The sequence below is a fragment of the Sturnira hondurensis genome, unplaced genomic scaffold, assembly GCF_014824575.4.
Source record: "Sturnira hondurensis isolate 20B ecotype Veracruz unplaced genomic scaffold, ASM1482457v3 Scaffold0004271, whole genome shotgun sequence".
NCBI classification, from domain to species: domain Eukaryota; kingdom Metazoa; phylum Chordata; class Mammalia; order Chiroptera; family Phyllostomidae; genus Sturnira; species Sturnira hondurensis.
The window spans coordinates 7,879,351-7,897,254 of NW_028076902.1; the positions used below are offsets into that span (position 1 = coordinate 7,879,351).

At 38.0% G+C, this 17,904-nt stretch overlaps 1 protein-coding gene across 1 annotated transcript in view; it reads left to right on the plus strand.

Moving 5' to 3' along the window:
- The window catches only part of SYCP2L (synaptonemal complex protein 2 like), a 75,564-nt gene that overhangs the window by 16,957 nt on the left and 40,703 nt on the right, over positions 1-17,904 (plus strand). The window contains exons 11-15 of the mRNA XM_037045435.1: positions 1,378-1,430; positions 2,231-2,276; positions 3,872-3,964; positions 4,085-4,145; positions 13,665-13,804. Coding sequence (XP_036901330.1) covers positions 1,378-1,430; positions 2,231-2,276; positions 3,872-3,964; positions 4,085-4,145; positions 13,665-13,804 — 393 coding nt within the window. The remainder of the gene's footprint in view (positions 1-1,377; positions 1,431-2,230; positions 2,277-3,871; positions 3,965-4,084; positions 4,146-13,664; positions 13,805-17,904) is intronic.

A 17,904-nucleotide genomic window follows, 5' to 3' on the forward strand; every position in this document is an offset into this window, starting at 1 on the left:
AGAGAGCAGCTGGTGAGATAACGGGAGGCTTAAATTGGCACCCTGTACTCTAGTGGTAGAGGAGTAACACAGGGTGTTTGTGTTGGGACACTTTGGAGGGACAATAATTTTCAGTGTGTTCCATGAACCTGGGTTCACTGTGATTGTCTCCTTGAGTAGCACAAAAATAGCTTATGGCTTTGTTTCATACTCACCTTCATCCTAAATAGCTAAAATGTTTTCTCTCTGTAAAAGTTCTGAAAATGAGGGTTGGACACCTAGGAAAAGGTAGTGAACAAAGGCTCTTAGGTTTAGACAGTTGTGCAATTAGGATTCTATTAAATCCAAACCTTTAAATATCATTAAATATATTACAGTTGACTTTGAGCCTGTTGCCAGATCTGCAATAGTTAGGATGCCATGAGCCCTGGGAGTCCCAACTCCATGATTTATATGTATTTTGACATTTGCATTTTGGCAAGTTTACTTAGAAAACCCAAGTGTCCTCATCTATAAGATGGAAATGAAACTGACCTTAACATTTGGGGAATTAAGTGAGAGAAAATGGAAGTGCCAGGCATGTTTCTTTTCTCCTCTGTGTCACTCCCTCATCTGCGTGGAAAATTGGTGAGAATAGGGCAAGAGTAATTATCTTGTTTTTCAAATCATTTCCCTGACTCCAGAGCTATCAACTCTTAATTGCACTGCTTGCATCTAAAGGCTCACATTCCTGTTGCCTATTTAGTGTTCGATATAGACACAGAATGCAGGACTCAATACTATCAACAGCTGGTCCTCAATGGCAAAAACCTGGATCAATCTCTCCTTGGCTTTTGAATTCTGGAAGCAACAAATTTACCTTCCTAATAGCTGTAGGATAGGAGAGCTCTAAAAACATTCTTCATTATTAGAGCATATACTGGAAGAGAAAATCCAGGAAGTAGCATGTAGAGTGTTCTGGGTAAGGAAAATGGCAGGTGATGTGTAAGTTTTATGGGTTTGTGGTTGGTTTGTGCTGGACAGATGTTAGGGAGATGGATGCCCAGTGGGTTAGTCAAATACCATAATCTACCTCATCAGTAAGATGTGGTTTCTATTGCTACTTTTCTAACCAAGGTATACATAATTGTGCCTGGAACTTTGAGAAATCTACACATTCCTCAGCTGAAAATCTCCTGGCTCAAGGATTCCTTCTAGAACATAATGTCTGGGGCTTTCTCTTTTGACATAAAGTATTATTTTAGTTAACGTGTAATAATCTCTGTGAAGCCTTATGATGTTACTAGATACTAGAAATTTAGAGGCAAATGCTGGCTTCTAACATGCTGGTGAGGAAAGTACTATTTAACTAAGACATCTTGATGTTTTTTTTAAAAGTTTGTATTATTTACTTTGAAGGACAGTAGACTGTTTCTTAATTACCTGAACAACAGACTTGGTGACCAAAGAAGGTAAGATGTGTCTCTGAGCCTTATTTTATTGCCTAGTTATATCCTGAAAATGTTTAATATAAAAAATCTAGGATCTATTTTATATTCATTGCATAGAAACCTTAGATTAGATGCATTCTGCCTATTGACTCATTTGTGTGTTTAAAAATAATCTGTATCAGCCCTGGCTGGTGTGGCTCAGTGGATGTGACCACCTACCTGGGAACCAAAATGTTGCCAGTTCAATTCCTTGTCATGTACATGCCTGGGTTGTTGGCCAGGTTCTCATTGCCAGCAAGCAAGAGACAAGCAGTTGATGTTTCTGTCACACATAGATGTTTCTCTCCCTTTTTTTCTCCCTCCCTTCTCCTCCCTCTGAACATAACTGTAGATTAAAAAAATAATCTCTATCAGTCTTTCAGCATACTTATGATTTGGAATATTTTTAACATTACATCCTCTGGGAAGAGTTTATGAAGAGTGATTTCCTACATCCTTGAGGTCACAAGGGGAAAGTGTATTATGGACAGTAAAGTCCACAATGGGAAGATATTTGCTAAATTCACTCCTTTCATTGGTAGTTTTGCCAAGTGACTGGGCTGAGTTACAGTACCAATGAATCTGACCTGTAGACTGCCAGATGGAGACTTGAGATCTAGCCACAGAAGATCCCCATTTGCAGAGTCGAGGTCCCCTTCTGTGTCTTGTATAAGGAGACTTGATGGCATACCCTCCTCATAAATGCTTGTTTGTAGAACATCTGTAGGCTGTGCTTGGGCTCCATCCATGTTTTTACTTTTTAATCGTGAATTGTTTTACAGGGTCTATTCATTTCCATGTATTGTGGCTTTTGCTGATGGGCATGAGGTATGTTTCTATTTCCTGGGGGTGGTGAGGGTGGTATGTGATGAAACTCAGAGTTAGGTTTACTCAGTAAGTGGCCATGCTGCTCTTGCCACTCAGAAGGGCTTTGTAGAAAAGGCAGCTCACTTCTAGTTGAGGCCTCAACTCTGAAGCTCATTGTCCCTTTCCCGTCTTCTCATACTGTAACTAGGGTGCATTGCCAGTGAGTTTAAGGGTCCTATTGTTACTACTAGATAAAGAAATTTTAGGGTTTATATGTGTTCATGTGCTCAATTACAGGAACCTAGCCTTATTTTACTGTGTTAGTGGGTAACATTATTCACATCTAGGTAAATGGGAAAAAGACAATTATTTTGCTTCTTTCCACACAGTTGATGCTTCTTACTCTAACCACAGCAATTGGGGCCTTTTTCCTTTTCATAAGTGATTCGACTATGTACTTTATAGTCCAAAGTTCAGCAGCCTCTTTTTACTCCTTCCTTTGGTTTCTAGAGGAACAAGGTCCTTCATGTATAGGTGCCCCAATCTGCAACATTTCAATTTTGGTGTTACATCTCAAAAGATCTCTGAACCATGGTTCAGAGAACCATGATTTTCTGAACCATGTCTTCAGAGTTTCCTAATTAATTATTTCTTTGTTTGGGTTCCGAACCTGTGCTTGTCCTCTCTAGAACTGATTTTGATGGCTTGATTCCCATATCTGTATTTTACTTTCCCTTCTAGTTGTCTGAGGGGTTCCATCTCTGCTTGGTTCTTCTTCTTTTTTGGACTTCTAAATTTCCAGCTGCTGCAATCAGGCCTGTCCATTGGATTCCAGTAACATACATTGTGGGTTAAAACCTTTATTCAACTCTATAGCTATAAAAAAGTAGGCATGTATGATGGAAAGGTATCCAAGAAATACTATTTATTGGGAAAACAGGAGGTAGAATAGTAAGTTTAGTGTTTACTTCATTGTTATGGAATAAAAACTCTATTTTCTGATATATGTCTACAATACGTCTGGGAGAAAACAAAGGCATTGTTAATGGTGCCTATGGGAAGGTACCTATTGGCAGTAAGTAGGGAGGCAGAGAAGGAGAAGCTTGCTGTTTCTATCAACACCATACTGCTTGACTTTCTTTTTTACTATAAGCATATATTTATTTTATAATAATTAAAATGAAGGTAACTTGAAATCTTCAATCTTAGCTCTATCCTAATAGACAGTAAGTTAGAAGACAAATCACCACTTCTATTTGATCACGGTGCTTCCTTTACTAGAAGTTTCCATCTGTATGCAGTGTGGATTGTTACTGCTTAAACACAGAACTGTTGTCTCTGTGGTTTCACTAGGAAAAAGAGTTTGTGTGGCTAGAGCCATCTGACATATTTAAACATCTCATTAAATAGCTAAAGATAGTAGGATTTTTCATAAATAGTTTAGTTATATAAAATTGAGATCTTCCTTTTGTTTTATTGAAATGAGTAAGGCAATAAAGATACCCTATAATATTAGGGTAGTGTTTTAGGAAAACAGTTTTTAATGGAAAAGTTTTCATCTGAACCCTTGACATAATATTTATGTGTGTAATTAATGCTGAAATTTTATCTTACAGATGAGAAAACCAGCAGATGAAAAATTAGAGAAATTTTGGATTGATTTCAACCTAGGAAGTCAGAGTGTAACTTTTTATATAAATAGTACTGAGGTAATCACATTTGATTTCTGTTTAAACTTAAGCACTTAGAAATTGTTCATATATAGTATGGTGAACAGATATGCAAATATGTGTTATGTGCTCATGAATTTCATTTATTTTTCTTCCAAGAGTGCTTTGTGGGACTCAGTAATACTTTTGAAGGAAGAAGTGATTAATTTCAGCGTAATAGGTAAGGTGATAAGCTATCCAACATTTAGTTCAGAGTACTATTTCTGTTCATAGTTGCAGTGTGTGTTTAGTTACTTACAGAGCAGACTTGGTGCATTGATGTGGAAGTATAGTGGAAGGAGCAGTGGGCTGAGGGCTAGGAGGCAGGGGCACAGGACTGCTGATTCCTTCACTTTGTGACTTTGGGGTACCATTACTTGCCTAGTTTTCTCTACTTGCCTGGTTTTCTCATTGTGAAAATTATGTAGTTTTTCAAAATATTAAAAATAAAACTACTATGTGATCTAGCAATTTCAATTCTGGGTATATATCTGGAAGAATTGAAAACACGACTTGAACAGATATGAGTATTTATAGACCCATGTTTATTGTAGCATTATTCACAATACCTAATGTGTGGAAGCAACCTAAGAGCCCATCAGTGGATGAATAGATAAGCAAAAATGGGGCATATACATATAATAGAATATTATTTTAGCTTTAAAAAGGAAATAAATTCTGATACATGGGACAACATGCATGAACCTTGGGGACATTATGCTTAGTGAAATCAGCCAGTCACAAAAACACAAATACTGTATGATTCCACTTATGTAAGGTATCTAAAGAAGTCAGATTGCTAGAGACTACAGAATGGTTACCAGAGTCTATGGGAAGGGGAAAGTGGGGATGGTTGGTTTTTTTGTTTAATTTAATTTAATTTTATTTATTTATCTTTAGAGGGGAAGGGAAGGAGAGAGGGAGAGAAATATCAATGTATGGTTGCCTCTGCCAAGGACACACAATGTATTGTGTGTCCCTTTGCTGGGAACTGGCCTGCAACCCAGGCATGTGCGGCATGTGCCCTGACTGGGAATTGAACCGCGACTGTGTAGTTTGTAGGCCCGTGCTCAATCCACTGAGCTACACCAGCCAGGGCTGTGGATGGTTGTTTAATGGGTACCATTTCAGGTTTACGAGGCAAAAAGGTCCTAGAAAGCAGTTGTACAATGATACATACTTACCACTACTGAACTATACACCTAAGAATGCTTAACATGGCAAATACTATTTTTTTGTACCACAATTTAAAAACATGCATGTAGTACCTGTCCTTCCCTTCCTACAGATTTATGGTAATAGTGAGTGTATGTGGTTATGTGCCATTTCTGTCGAAATATCATCCCCCTGGCACCCTCCTCTTAAACCTCCATTACTCACCTCTTTTCTCAAATTGGTAGGTAGGTTTGAGGGACATGAAATCAGGAGTGACCCTCTTCTGGGTGGGTACAAGTAACCTGTTAGTCTAGTTCAGCATTTCAGCTATACTCACGCTAGAACATCTATCAGGATTCTGAAACTGGGTCTTTAAAAAATGAAAGCATGTTTCTTTAAAAGTAATTTAATATATTTAACCTTTTAAAAGTAATTGGGTTTATTAAAGGTTAAAAACTAAATATTATGTGATAATATGGATATTATACTTCTTTCCACAGAGAATTTAGACCAGTTTGCATATTTATACCAAAATAATAAACATGGAAGATCAATAACACACACAAGAATAATAAAAATGTCTGTCATAAAGGCTAGTCTAAAGTAGACACCATGGATATTCAGATTTGGTGCTTAGTTTCCTGAAAACAGGGTGAAAAGTGAAACCTAATCTGTAGCACAATTCTTTCTCATCATACAAGTCCTGGGGAGAACAAATCCTTCTTAACCTTAAGCCTGTAACTGAAGGCTCTCCCATGGACCACTTAGGATGAGGTATTCTTTCTCAGCCCTGAGTTTCCCTGAAATTTTTTGTGTGCATAAGCTAAATTCATCATTTTGTTAAATGATAATTTTTGAAAAGATGTAATCATGACCCTCATACAAATTTATTAAATGAATGTGAGTTGCAGATTTTACTTAATTCATTAATTAATGAGGAAGTCAGTGAGATGTAATAAACAGTTCAAAGGAGAATTCAAAACCACACATATATGTAAACAATACTGATATTAGTTTACAAATAGATTTAAGACTAGGCAATTGCATTCCACAGACACAATTAATTTGAATTTCTAAGGACAAGAATAATTTTCATTATTATTAGTTTTCTATAACTCACAGATTTGTGAAATAGCTCAAAGACCATGAAGAGTACAGATAACCCAGAAAGGACTGTAGACAGGCACCCAGGAACTTTTTGGCCCATTTCAAATGTTTCAGTTTTCAGTTTGGTTCTTTTCAATGCATGTGAGAATTTGTTTTAGTGTGCAGGTATTTTTAGTTTCTCCTGTTGGATATTATTGGAAAAAGAGGGATACTTTGGGACTGTGATATTTGAAGGGGTAAAGCAGATGGCAGAAGAGGAGGAGAGACCTTTCTAGTGGAACTCTGGGAAATGAAGGGAAAATGAAATGAAGGAGCTTGGAATTTGGAACTGTACCAGTTGACCTCTGAGAAGTCTGGGAGTTGGAAGAACTAAGAGAGAGGGTAAAAGAAAGCTCTTCATTCACAACCCTTCCGACAACAAACGTTGTCAATGATTAACCTCAATTGTGAGGCTAAATACCTGGAATTAGTGCAGACCCCACAGGTTGAGGGCTCAGTCCCATAAAACTGCCCCCAACAATCATAAGGCCTAGATGGCCACCTGTACTTCTGACCAACTAGCTACAAGTTGGGGTTTCCACAACCTTCTCCTCAGGTTTGATAATTTGATCTAATAGCTCACAGAACTCAGGGAAACAATTCAAGTTGCCAGTTTATTAAATTAAAGGGTATAGATGAATAGCTAGGTAAAAGAGGTACACAGGGCAAGCTCCACATGTGCTCCATCCTCCAGAACCAAGGATGTGTTTACCAACCTTGAAGCTCTACAAACCCCTACCTTAGGGATTTTTTGTGGAGGCTTTATCACATAGGCATCATAGATTATTAACTAAATCTCTGGCCCCTTTCTCCTGGAGCTTGAGTGGTGGGTCTGAAAGGTCTAACCCTCTAATCATGCCTTAGTCTTTCATCCTGATGCCATCAGAGATCCTCCAGCCAGCAGTCACCTCGTTAGCATACAAAAGACACTCGTCACTCAGGAGATGCTAAGAGTCTTAGTTCTTCTGTCAGGAACAGGAGTCAAAGACCAAATATTAGAAGAGAAGATGCTTCTAGTACTCAAGAAATTACAAAGATTTTAGGAGCTCTGTGTCAGGAACCTGGTCAGAAGCCGAATATATAGTTCTTATTGTGTCACAGATGGGAAAACTTAGTAGTTAAGTAATCACAGAATTGAAAAGGCAGGATACACTAGTTGGGAGTACCTCCTATCTGTAGTACAAAGACTTGGGTTATGAATAGCTCACCAGAAATGTAAATTAAGTGTAATCATAAATATAAGTTAAACATAACTTATGTTGTCATTACCTGTTATTGTAGACATAGAAAAGTATAGACATAGAAAAGGTGCTATCCAGCACCCATTTATGATAAAACTCTCAGCGAAGTGGGAATAGAAGGATCATGCTGTTACCAAAACCAGCCAGTGGGAGTCCCATCACTTGCTGTTGAACAAGCAAACCTCTGGAGACAGAGTTTGGTGGAAAGGAAAAGGAATTTTTTACTCAATGACCATAGCATTTGAAATAAAGGCAAGTTTCTGATTCAAAGCCCATTCCTCCTAAAATATCCAAATAAAATTACCCTGCCACTCTCTGCCAGGCCAGATCAGTTGTAGGCTGCACCCAGAATTCCTTTCCCCATTTAAAAGTACTGTCCTTGGGAAAATGCAGGTGGCTGCAGCATACTTCTTGTCACGGTTTGCCCCAGGCATCCTTTGGAGTCTGTGTGCACTGGCGGAAGTCCCACTGGTGGCATGCTGCTCCCTGGCTTCTGCCCACTAGTCCAGCACTTGCTCCCTGTCTCTTCAGCATCAGCTTACCAGTTCAGCTGTGCTCCTGGTCAGGCAGGCCTGCTCAGCTCTCACCCCAGTCTCCAGTGCTGCTGCAGCTTCCCACGTGTGGGAGGGGTATGAGGCTAGTGCCCTACCACATGGCTTCCAGGGCCCACCAGCCCCAGCCTCCTTCCCTTGTACCCCACCTGCCCAGTGCCTGCTGTGCTTCTGGCCAGGCAGGCTATGGACACTTGGGGAAGGGTGCTGGGAATGCTTCTGGACCATGTGGTCTGCAAAAATCACTGGCCCAGGAACTGAAGCCCCTGGTGTCCGGCCAGACCAACAAGGCAAGGGGAAAGCAGAGAGTTCCTTGTTTTCACACTTTCTGCTCTTTTATTTTTTATTTTTTTAAACATTTTTCTCTTTATTTTTTAAAATAAATTTTATTTATTTATCTTTAGAGGGGAAGGGAAGGAGAGAAGGAAAGAAATATCAATGTATGGTTGCCTCTCATGAGTCTCCTGCTGGGAACTGGCCTGCAACCCAGGCATGTGCCCTGACTGGGAATCGAACCAGGATCGTGTGGTTTGCAGGCCTGCGCTCAATCCCCTGAGCTACACCAGCCAGGGCTCTCTGCTCTTTTAAAGATGTCCCTCAGAATACCCTGTGTGGTGGAAGCAGATAGGAGGGTATGTCCCTCTGTCCAATCACCTCCCTAGCCCAACGTGCACCCTGTACACCTCTTCCTGCTAAATCATGATATGTTGCCTTGGTTGACAGAACAACACATGCTCCTTGGCATGGCCACACTGTAGCTGCTGCTTATGCACAGTCCCCTGTGCTTTCCAACCCTGCCTCATTTCCAGGAGGGTGTCCCCCTATTATAATACCTCAACATAATAAATGCCACATATGGAAAACCTACAGCCAGCATCATGTTCAATGAGCAAAAACTAAAAGCATTTTTTTTTTTAAATCAGGAACAAGACAGTGGTGTCTGCTTTCACCTCTCTTGTTCAACATGGTACTGAAATCCTAGCCACAGGGATCAGCCATGAAGAAGAAATAAAAGGCATCTAAACTTACTATTAATTTAAGATACACAAAACATTGTTGATATTTATTCTAAGTGAACATTTTAGAAGAACTTCATGGGTTTTCTGACTAAGGTACCCCTAGCATTGTTTTTCATCGTTTAAGTCCCTGAACTCCAACTGTTGCTACTGTAATGGTTTTCAGGAACCAACTTGCCAAAGTTAGTATTTTTTCCCCTCAAAGTTAGTATTATATATTCATTAACATATCAGTTTTCTGTGAGATTATGATTTGCTATGTGCCTCACAGTATCTGAAGGAGGTAGGTATCACTTTTCTATTTTTATAGCCAAGGACACTGAAGATTGTCTAGCAAATTCTCCAAGCAACATCTTAGTTTTTTATGCAACTTCTTACTAAGAAGTTGGCAGTGTTTTAGTAGTGTGTTGAATTCTTGGTGCAGCCTTCAGGTAATTTCTTCTGATGCTTGTATGTTTGTGTTGAGCTGTACCTAACTAGATGTATACTTTTAGATATTACTTTTGTTGCAGTGTTTCATAGACTTTTCCTGTAGTGAACAGATATTCAGCAAGACCAGTATTTTGAGGGATTAATGAACTTTTTTCTAGGCCAACATTGTCCTATTGAAACATAATATGAGTCACATATTTAATGTTAAATTTTCACATAGCCACATTAAGGAGTTGTTTTAAGTGCACTAATTTTAATAATATACATTTAACCCAGTATATAAAAATATCAACTTTCAAACATGTAATTAATATGGAAAATTGATCAGATATTTTATTCTCTCTTTTTTTGTACTGAGCCTTCACAGATTAACGTGCAATTTATGTTTATGGCACACTTCAATTTGTACCAGCCGTGTTACAAGTACTTAGTAGCCACAGATCCAGAGCTAGGTGTGTCTCACTCTTTTCCTCTTTCCATTCTCAACAGTTTGTGACTTTAGCTTTGCTCACTCTTTCATAAACTACCCTTTTTTCCTCCTGCTGTTTCCAACTCAGCATGCACTTACTATGGCTTTTTCTTGGACTCCCCTTTAATTTTTTGTCTAAGCCTGCAATCTTCAATATTTTTAATCTCATGGCACATATGAACTAGTTACTAAAATTCTGTAGCACACCAAAAATGTATATATTTTGCTCATCTGACAAAAATAGGTAAAATTTTGATACCTACAATTTTTGCTCCAAAGTGACTATTTAAAAAAGCTGGTATCTATACTTGTATATAAGGATTTTTGGTATCAAAAATTAACCAATCAGATGCAATCTTATTATGTGATATGACCAATAGAATGTCACTCTCTTAAGACCTATATATATATATGGTTGAAGACAGGGCATTCATTCACTCTGGATGGCTATTGTTATGTTGGCTATTGTCATTTTAAAAATTTAATCGTCATTGTATTTTTTCCCATTACCATTCAATCCCCTTATGGCTGTTGTCATTTTTTTTTGTTTGTTTGACAATCTAAGGAAAAAGAGATCAGTGCCCCTGATTAAATAGTTAGGTATTGCAAGTTTTTTTTTAAATTTTTAAATTTAATTACTGTTCAAGTACAGTTTTCCATCCCCCACTCCCTTCCCAGCCCACCTCCCCCCCATGTTCCCCACCTCCCTCCAATTTCCACCCCCCCCTTAATTGTTCTCCATGTGTCCTTCATACTAGTTTCTGTGAATCCTTCCCCTTTTCCCCTGAAGTTCTCTCCCCTCTCCCCTCTGGTCCCTGTCAGCCTGTTCTGAATTTCAGTGTCTTTGGTCATATTTTGCTTGCTTGTTTGTTTTGTTGTTTAAGTTCCTGTTAAAGGTGAGATCATATGGTATTTGTCCTTCACCACCTGGCTTATTTCACTCAGCATAATGCTTTCCAGTTCCATCCATGCTGTTGCAAAGGGTAGTAGCTCCTTCTTTTTTTTTTCTGCTGCATAGAATTCCATTATGTAAATGTACCATAGTTTTTTGATCCATTCATTTATCGATGGGCATCTGGGTTGCTTCCAACTCTTGGTTATTGTAAATTGTGCTGCTATGAACATTGGGGTGCATATGTTCTTTGGGATTGGTGTTTTAGGGTTCTTAGGATACAATCCCAGCAGTGGAATTGCTGGGTCAAAAGGCAAGTCCAATTTTAGTTTTCTTAGAAAATTCCATACTGTTTTCCATAGTGGTTGTACCAGTCTGCCATCCCACCAACAGTGAACTAGGGTCTCCTTTTCCCCACAACCCCTCCAACATTTGTTGTTTGTTGCTTTGTTTATGATGGCCATTCTGACCGGTGTAAGATGGTATCTCATTGTGGTTTTAATTTGCATCTCTCTGATAGCTAGTGATATCAGCATCTTTTCATGTGTCTCTGGATCCTCTGTATGTCCTCCTTGCAGAAGTGTCTGTTCAAGTCCTTTCCCCATTTTTTAATTGGGTTAGTTGTCTTCTTAGAGTGAAGTCGTGTGAGTTCTTTGTATATTTTGGAGATTAAACCTTTGTCTGAGGTATCATTGGCAAATATGTTTTCCCATACAGTTGGTTGTCTTTTTATTTTAATGCTGTTTTCTTTAGCTGCGCAGAAGCTTTTTATTTTGATGAGATCCCATTTGTTTATTCTTTCCTTTATATTCCTTGCTCTAGGGGACATATCAGTAAAAATGTTGCTGTGTGAAATATCTGGGATTTTCCTGCCAATGTTCTCCTCTAGGACTTTAATGGTTCCATAAGTCTTTTATCCACATTGAATTAATTTTGGTGTATAGTGTAAGTTGGTGCTCGAGTTTCATTTTTTTGCATGTAGCTGTCCGGTTCTCCCAACACCATTTGTTGAAGAGGCTATCTTTACTCCATTTTATGTCATTGCCCCCTTTGTCGAATATTAATTGACTGTAGAGAGTTGGGTTTATTTCTGGGATCTCTGTTTTGTTCTATTGGCCTATGTGCCTGTTTTTATGCCATTACCAGGCTGTTTTGATTACAGTGGCCTTGTAATACAGTTTGATATCAGGTATTGTGATCCCTCCTACTTTGTCCTTCTTTCTCAAAATTGTGGCTGCTATTTGGGGTCGTTTATGGTTCCATATAAATTTTTGAAGTGTTTGTTCTCTGTCTGTGAAATATGCCATTGGTACTTTAATAGATACTGTATTGAATCTGTAAATTGCTTTGGGTAGTATGGACATTTTGATGATGTTAATTCTTCCAATCCATGAACATGGTATTTGTTTCCATTTGTTTGTGTCCTCCATGATTTCTTTTATCAGTGTTGTGTAGTTTTCCGCATACAGGTCTTTTACCTCCTTGGTTAGGTTTATTCCCAGATATTTTATTTTTGTTTTTGGTATATCAAATGGGATTCTTTTCTTGATTTTTGCATCTGCTGATTCATTGTTAGTATATAAAAATGCTTATGAATGCAAAGCCAATTTATGAATATTGGCTTTGTATCCCACTGTTTTGCCAAATTCATTTATCAGGTTGAGCAAGGTATTGCAAGTTTTAAAAAATTCTCGCCCTGGCTGGTGTAGCTCAGTGGATTGAGCGCGGGCTTGCAAAGCAGAGGATCGCGGTTCGATTCCCAGTCAGGGCACATGCCTGGGTTGCAGGCCGGTTCCCTGCAGGCCAACAAAAGCAGGGGACGCACGAAAGGCAACCATACATTGATGTTTCTCTCCCTCTCTCCTTCCCCTCCAAAGATAAATAAATAAATAAATAAAATCTTAAAAAAAAAATTCTCGCAGCACACTGGTTAAAAATCACTGGTCCAAGCTATTTTCTGTTCTAAACCAATCACTGTTTGTCAGTAAAGGGCTGGTTTCCTGGAACAGGACCCTCAAGGAGACTGTTGTCTGAGGAGCAGGACTGTCTGTGATGTTTCCATTTCTCCTGTTTAAGTGGAGGCCATTGAAAGGAAGGTAGATTACTCCACTTTGCATATTGTGACCATTGACATTTAATCTGAATTTTAGAAATGAGTGGGATCTGGGAGAGAAAAAGAATGAGAATGAATGTTATCCTTCACATATTGGGATGTAAAACATCTGTTGTAAATGATAGCTTTATATTTAGAAAATACTCTTTGAAAAATGGATTAAGTTTTAGAAGACAAAACTATCTCCATTGCTATGTGTGTAAGATCAGTTCCTTTCTTTTCTGCCAAAATGACCACTTAATTATATTGTGTGTGTCTATAAATGCATATGTGAATCTAATAAAAGTAACTTCAAAGTAGCTTTTAAAATATTTCTTTTCACCCTGCCTGGTGTGGCTCAACGGATTAGGTGCCGGCCTGCAAAACAAATCGTCACTGGTTCGATTCCCAGTCAGGGCATATGTTTGGGTTATGGGCCAGGTCCCCATTTGGGAAGGGGGCGCTGTGAGAAGCAACTACACATTAATGTTTCTCACCCTCTCTTTCTCCCACCCTTCCCCTCTAACAATAAATAAATAAAATATTTTAAAAAGACACATTAAAATATTTATTTTCAACCAATACTTGCAGGAAAATCTGGACAGTTGACAAATATCACAGTACACTTATAAAATTATAAAATTATAAAAATTTAAAATAAAACTTAGAGCTGTTAATATACATTGGTATATTTTATTTTTTCTAGAAACTGAAAAGAAGATATTCACCATTTACCTGAAGCCTATTAATATCAGAAACCAAGAAGTGAGAAAAATAGAAATCCATTTTGATTTGCAATTCAACATATCACAAGCTTCCATTAAAGCTTTAGGAGAAGACAAACAGGTGGCAGGTTTAATTCTCTTTAATTATTTTACTGTGTTAATTTGTTTTCACGTCTCTTAAATTTCCATGTTGGATTTTTTTAATTGAGATATAACTGACATATAACACGTCACTCACATAACAATGTCTCGTCAGTGACAGACTTGGTAGATGAGGGTGGCTCCACGGTGTTATGATGGGGCTGAAAGTCCCTATCACCAAGTGACACTGCAGCCTTCATATCATCATCATCAGAGCGCAGCGCATTACGTAGGTGTTCGTGGTGATGCTGGTGTAAACAAGCCGATTGCACAGCCAGTTACGTAAAGTATAACATATGCAATTATGTAGAGCACATAATCATTGATAATGATAAGCAACAATATTATTGACATATATTTAGTACTCTATATTTTTGTTTCTTTTTTTAAAGTACAATACAATTTATTTTTTATTATTTTAATTATTTTGTTGTTGTTCAATTACAGTTGTCTGTATTTCCTCTCCACCCTTCACTGCCTCCCATTTTTGTTTCTTTAGAATAATCTTTCTCCTTACTGAAAAAAGAACTTTGCTGTAGAACAGTATTCTGTGTTATGCTGGCAGCAGCCTCATACATCTGTGTCTTTTGACTGTATCATTTTAGGGTGTGTTTGTTTTAATCTCACATTGTTTTTATACAGTAACTTGCTGTACAGGATTGTAGCCTAAGACCAGCAGAGTCTACCATACAGCATAGGTGTGTAGTAGGCTATGCCATCTAGGTTTGTGTAAGTGTACTCGAGGTTCACACAGTGAAACATCACCTGAAACGTCACCTAATGATGCACTTCTCAGAATGTAGTAAGTGGTGCATGACTATTACTCTCAGGTGTACAGCATAGTGATTCAGTATTTGTGTATATAGCAAAATGATTACCACAATATCTGGTGAGCTGTTGCCATAATTAAAGAGTTTTTCATGTGATGAGAACTTTTAATTTACTCTCAGCAGTTTTCAAACATGCAATTTCTAATTCTCCCTTTAGGTCTTTTAATATTTGCTTTGTATAGGTAGGTGTTCCCATGTTAGGTGCATAAACACGTATAAATATTGTATTGTGCTGATACGATTGACCCCTTTATTGTTAACTAATAACCTTCCTTGTTTCTTATTACAGTGATCCTTCACCTATCCTGGGAGTTACGTTCCAGAGACCCCCTCGATAGGTGAAAATCCACAAAGTGGTGGCATTATATTTATTTTATTATTTATATATATTTTAAGGCTTTATATACCCTTCCCACATTCCTATAAACCTTTCCTGCTCTCTTATTAACCTTTCCCACACTCTTATAAACGCTCCATATACTCTTAAACATTTTCTGCACTTTAACGTATGTAATTTTAACAACATATAAAATTCTATGTGGGTACTCACCCATGAAGTATATAGTCATTCCTCACTTTATTGGGATTCACTTATTGCACCTTCATTGTCACAGGTTTTAACCTGCAACACAGTGAAGCCACAATAAGTGAACCACGATATAGTGAGGGATGACTGTACAGCCTTTGTTTTAAAGTCTATTTTGTCTGATGTAACTATAGCTACTCCAGTTTTCTTTTGCTTTCCATCTGCATGGAATATCGTTTCCATCCCTTTACTTTCAGTGTATGTGTGTCCTTATATCTGAAGTGAGTCTCTTGAAGGCAACATATAGATGGGTCTTTAAAAAAATTTATTCAGTGACTATGTCTTTTGAATGGAGAATTGAATTTATTTACATTTAAAGTTATTGATAGGTACATGCTGATTGCCATTCTCTTTTTTTGTGGCTGTTTTGTGCATCCTCTGTTCCTTTCTTCTCTTGTTCTATTTCTGTGTGATTTAATGATTTTCTGTAGTGGTATGCTTAGATTCCTTTCTTAAAATTTTTTTTTGGGTATGTCTACTATAGTTTTTTGCTGTTACTAGGAGGCTTATATAAAGCAGCTTGTGACAGTCTATTTTTAAGTTGATAACAATGTAAGTTGAGCCACATTCAGATGCTCTACATTTTTACTCTTCCTCCCATGTTTTATATTTTTGATGTTAAAATTTACATCTTTTTATTTTGCATATCCCTTAACAAAGTATTGTAGTTATAGTTACTTTTATTCTTTTATCCTTTTTAACTTTCACATTAGCTTTATAAGTAATTATAACATTAGATTATTTACATTAGGTTGTTCTGAATTTTACTGTATATCTACCTTTACCAGTGAAATTTGTAGTTTTATATATTTTCCTGTTACTAATTAGCACCCTTTAATTTAAACTTAGAGAAACCATTTAACGTTTCTTATAAAGATAGTTTAGTAATGATGAACTCCTTTAGCTTTTGCTTTTCTGGAACACTTTATCTCCAAATTTGAATGACAGCATTGTCAGGTAGGCTATTATTGGTTGGAAGTTTTTTTTCTTTCAGCTCTTTTAATATATGGTGCCACATACCCTTGGCCTGCGAATTTTCAGTTGAGAAAACTGACAGTCTTAGATGGGTTCCTTTATATGTAACAAGTTGTTTTTCTTTTGCTGCTTTTAAGATTCTTTTTTCATCTTTAACTTTTGACACTTTAATTATAATGTATCATACTGTGGGTCTTTTGGGTTTCTTTCTTTCTTTCTTTTTTTAACCTCTTTGAGTTTTCTGAATCTGCATGTCTATTTCCTACTCCACGTTAGAGAAGTTTTGAGCCATTATTTCTTCAAATAAACTTTCTGCCCCTTTCTTTCTTTGTTTTCCTTTTGACCCCTGCAGTGAATGTTTGTCCACTTGATGTTATCTCTTGACTTTATCTCATAAATACCTTATACTATCCTCGCCTTTTTCATCATTTTTTCTTTTTGCTGTTCTGATTGGGCAAGTTTTACTGTCTTCAGGTTCAGTGATCCTTTCTTTCATCTATCCTGCTGTTGAACATCTGTAGTGTGTTTTTCAGTTTAGTGGCAGTATTCTTAAGGTCTGTGACTTCTGTTTGGTATTTTCTTATATTTTTAATGTTTTCTATGAAGTTCTCACTGTGTTCATCCATTATTCTACCATTGATGAGTATTTTTATGACCATGATTTTGAAATGTTTATCAAGTAAATTGCTTTCTATGCATTAGATGAAATAGCCACCTCTCCCAATCTGAAGGAGTGGCCTCATAAAGAGACGAATCTTGTTTCTCAACCCTGTCCTAGCTCTTCATTTTCTCTCAATTCTATGGAAGTCTAAGCAGCCTCTTTCATTTTGGTGGCTCCTAGAATTTGAAGTTGTGCCAAGAGCTGTCAGTATCCTAAAGGGAAAGATCTCAGTCAACACCTAGAGTCAGGCTGAGTGGAAAATAGACCATCAACCAGCAGCTTTTAAAGTATGAAGATATTTACAGTCCTGTGGGACTATGAGTGTGAGTGCAAGCCCCACTGTCCACTGGAACCAAGTGATCAAGAGGTGTACCCTGGTGGCAGCCACAAAAATTGGGGTGCTAAGTGACAGTACAAGCTTCTTTCTGGAAGATAGTAGTGAGCTGTAGTGAGGCAGAGAGAGAGAAGGCAAAGGTGGCATCCACTGGCCTCTGTTTTAGAGAGTACCTCAGTAGCCTCTATGCATGTGCCGAACCAGGAATCTGCCCAGATCTTCAGGAAAGCAAATAGGCCTTTTTCAAAGAAAAACTGAGGGGGTGGTGGTGTGTTTTATTCTGCTGTGTGTGCTGTGCCCTAGGGGTGATAGCCAGATGAAAACTGTCTCTCCAGCTGTTATAGTACTATGGGATGCAGGAATGCAAGTCCTGATGGCTGTCAGTACCAGGCAACCCAGGGGCGTACTCTGGGTTGCAGCCACCAAAACTGGGGCACCAGATGTAGAAAAGGGTACCAGATGTGTGTACAAGCTGCTCTCTGGGAGATCTTGGTACTCTGGTGCATGGCAGAGGGAGAGTATGAAGAAAACACATGCCTTCCAAAGCCTCTGGGGAGGTTCACAGTCAGCCCTAAGCTGTGTGTTTAATTAGAAACCTGCCTCTCAGGCAGCAGCTAAAGAGATAAGTGAATAGGCCTTTTTCGCATAAAGACTGGACATCTCAATCTTTTGTGTGTCCTGAGGGTGGTAGGTA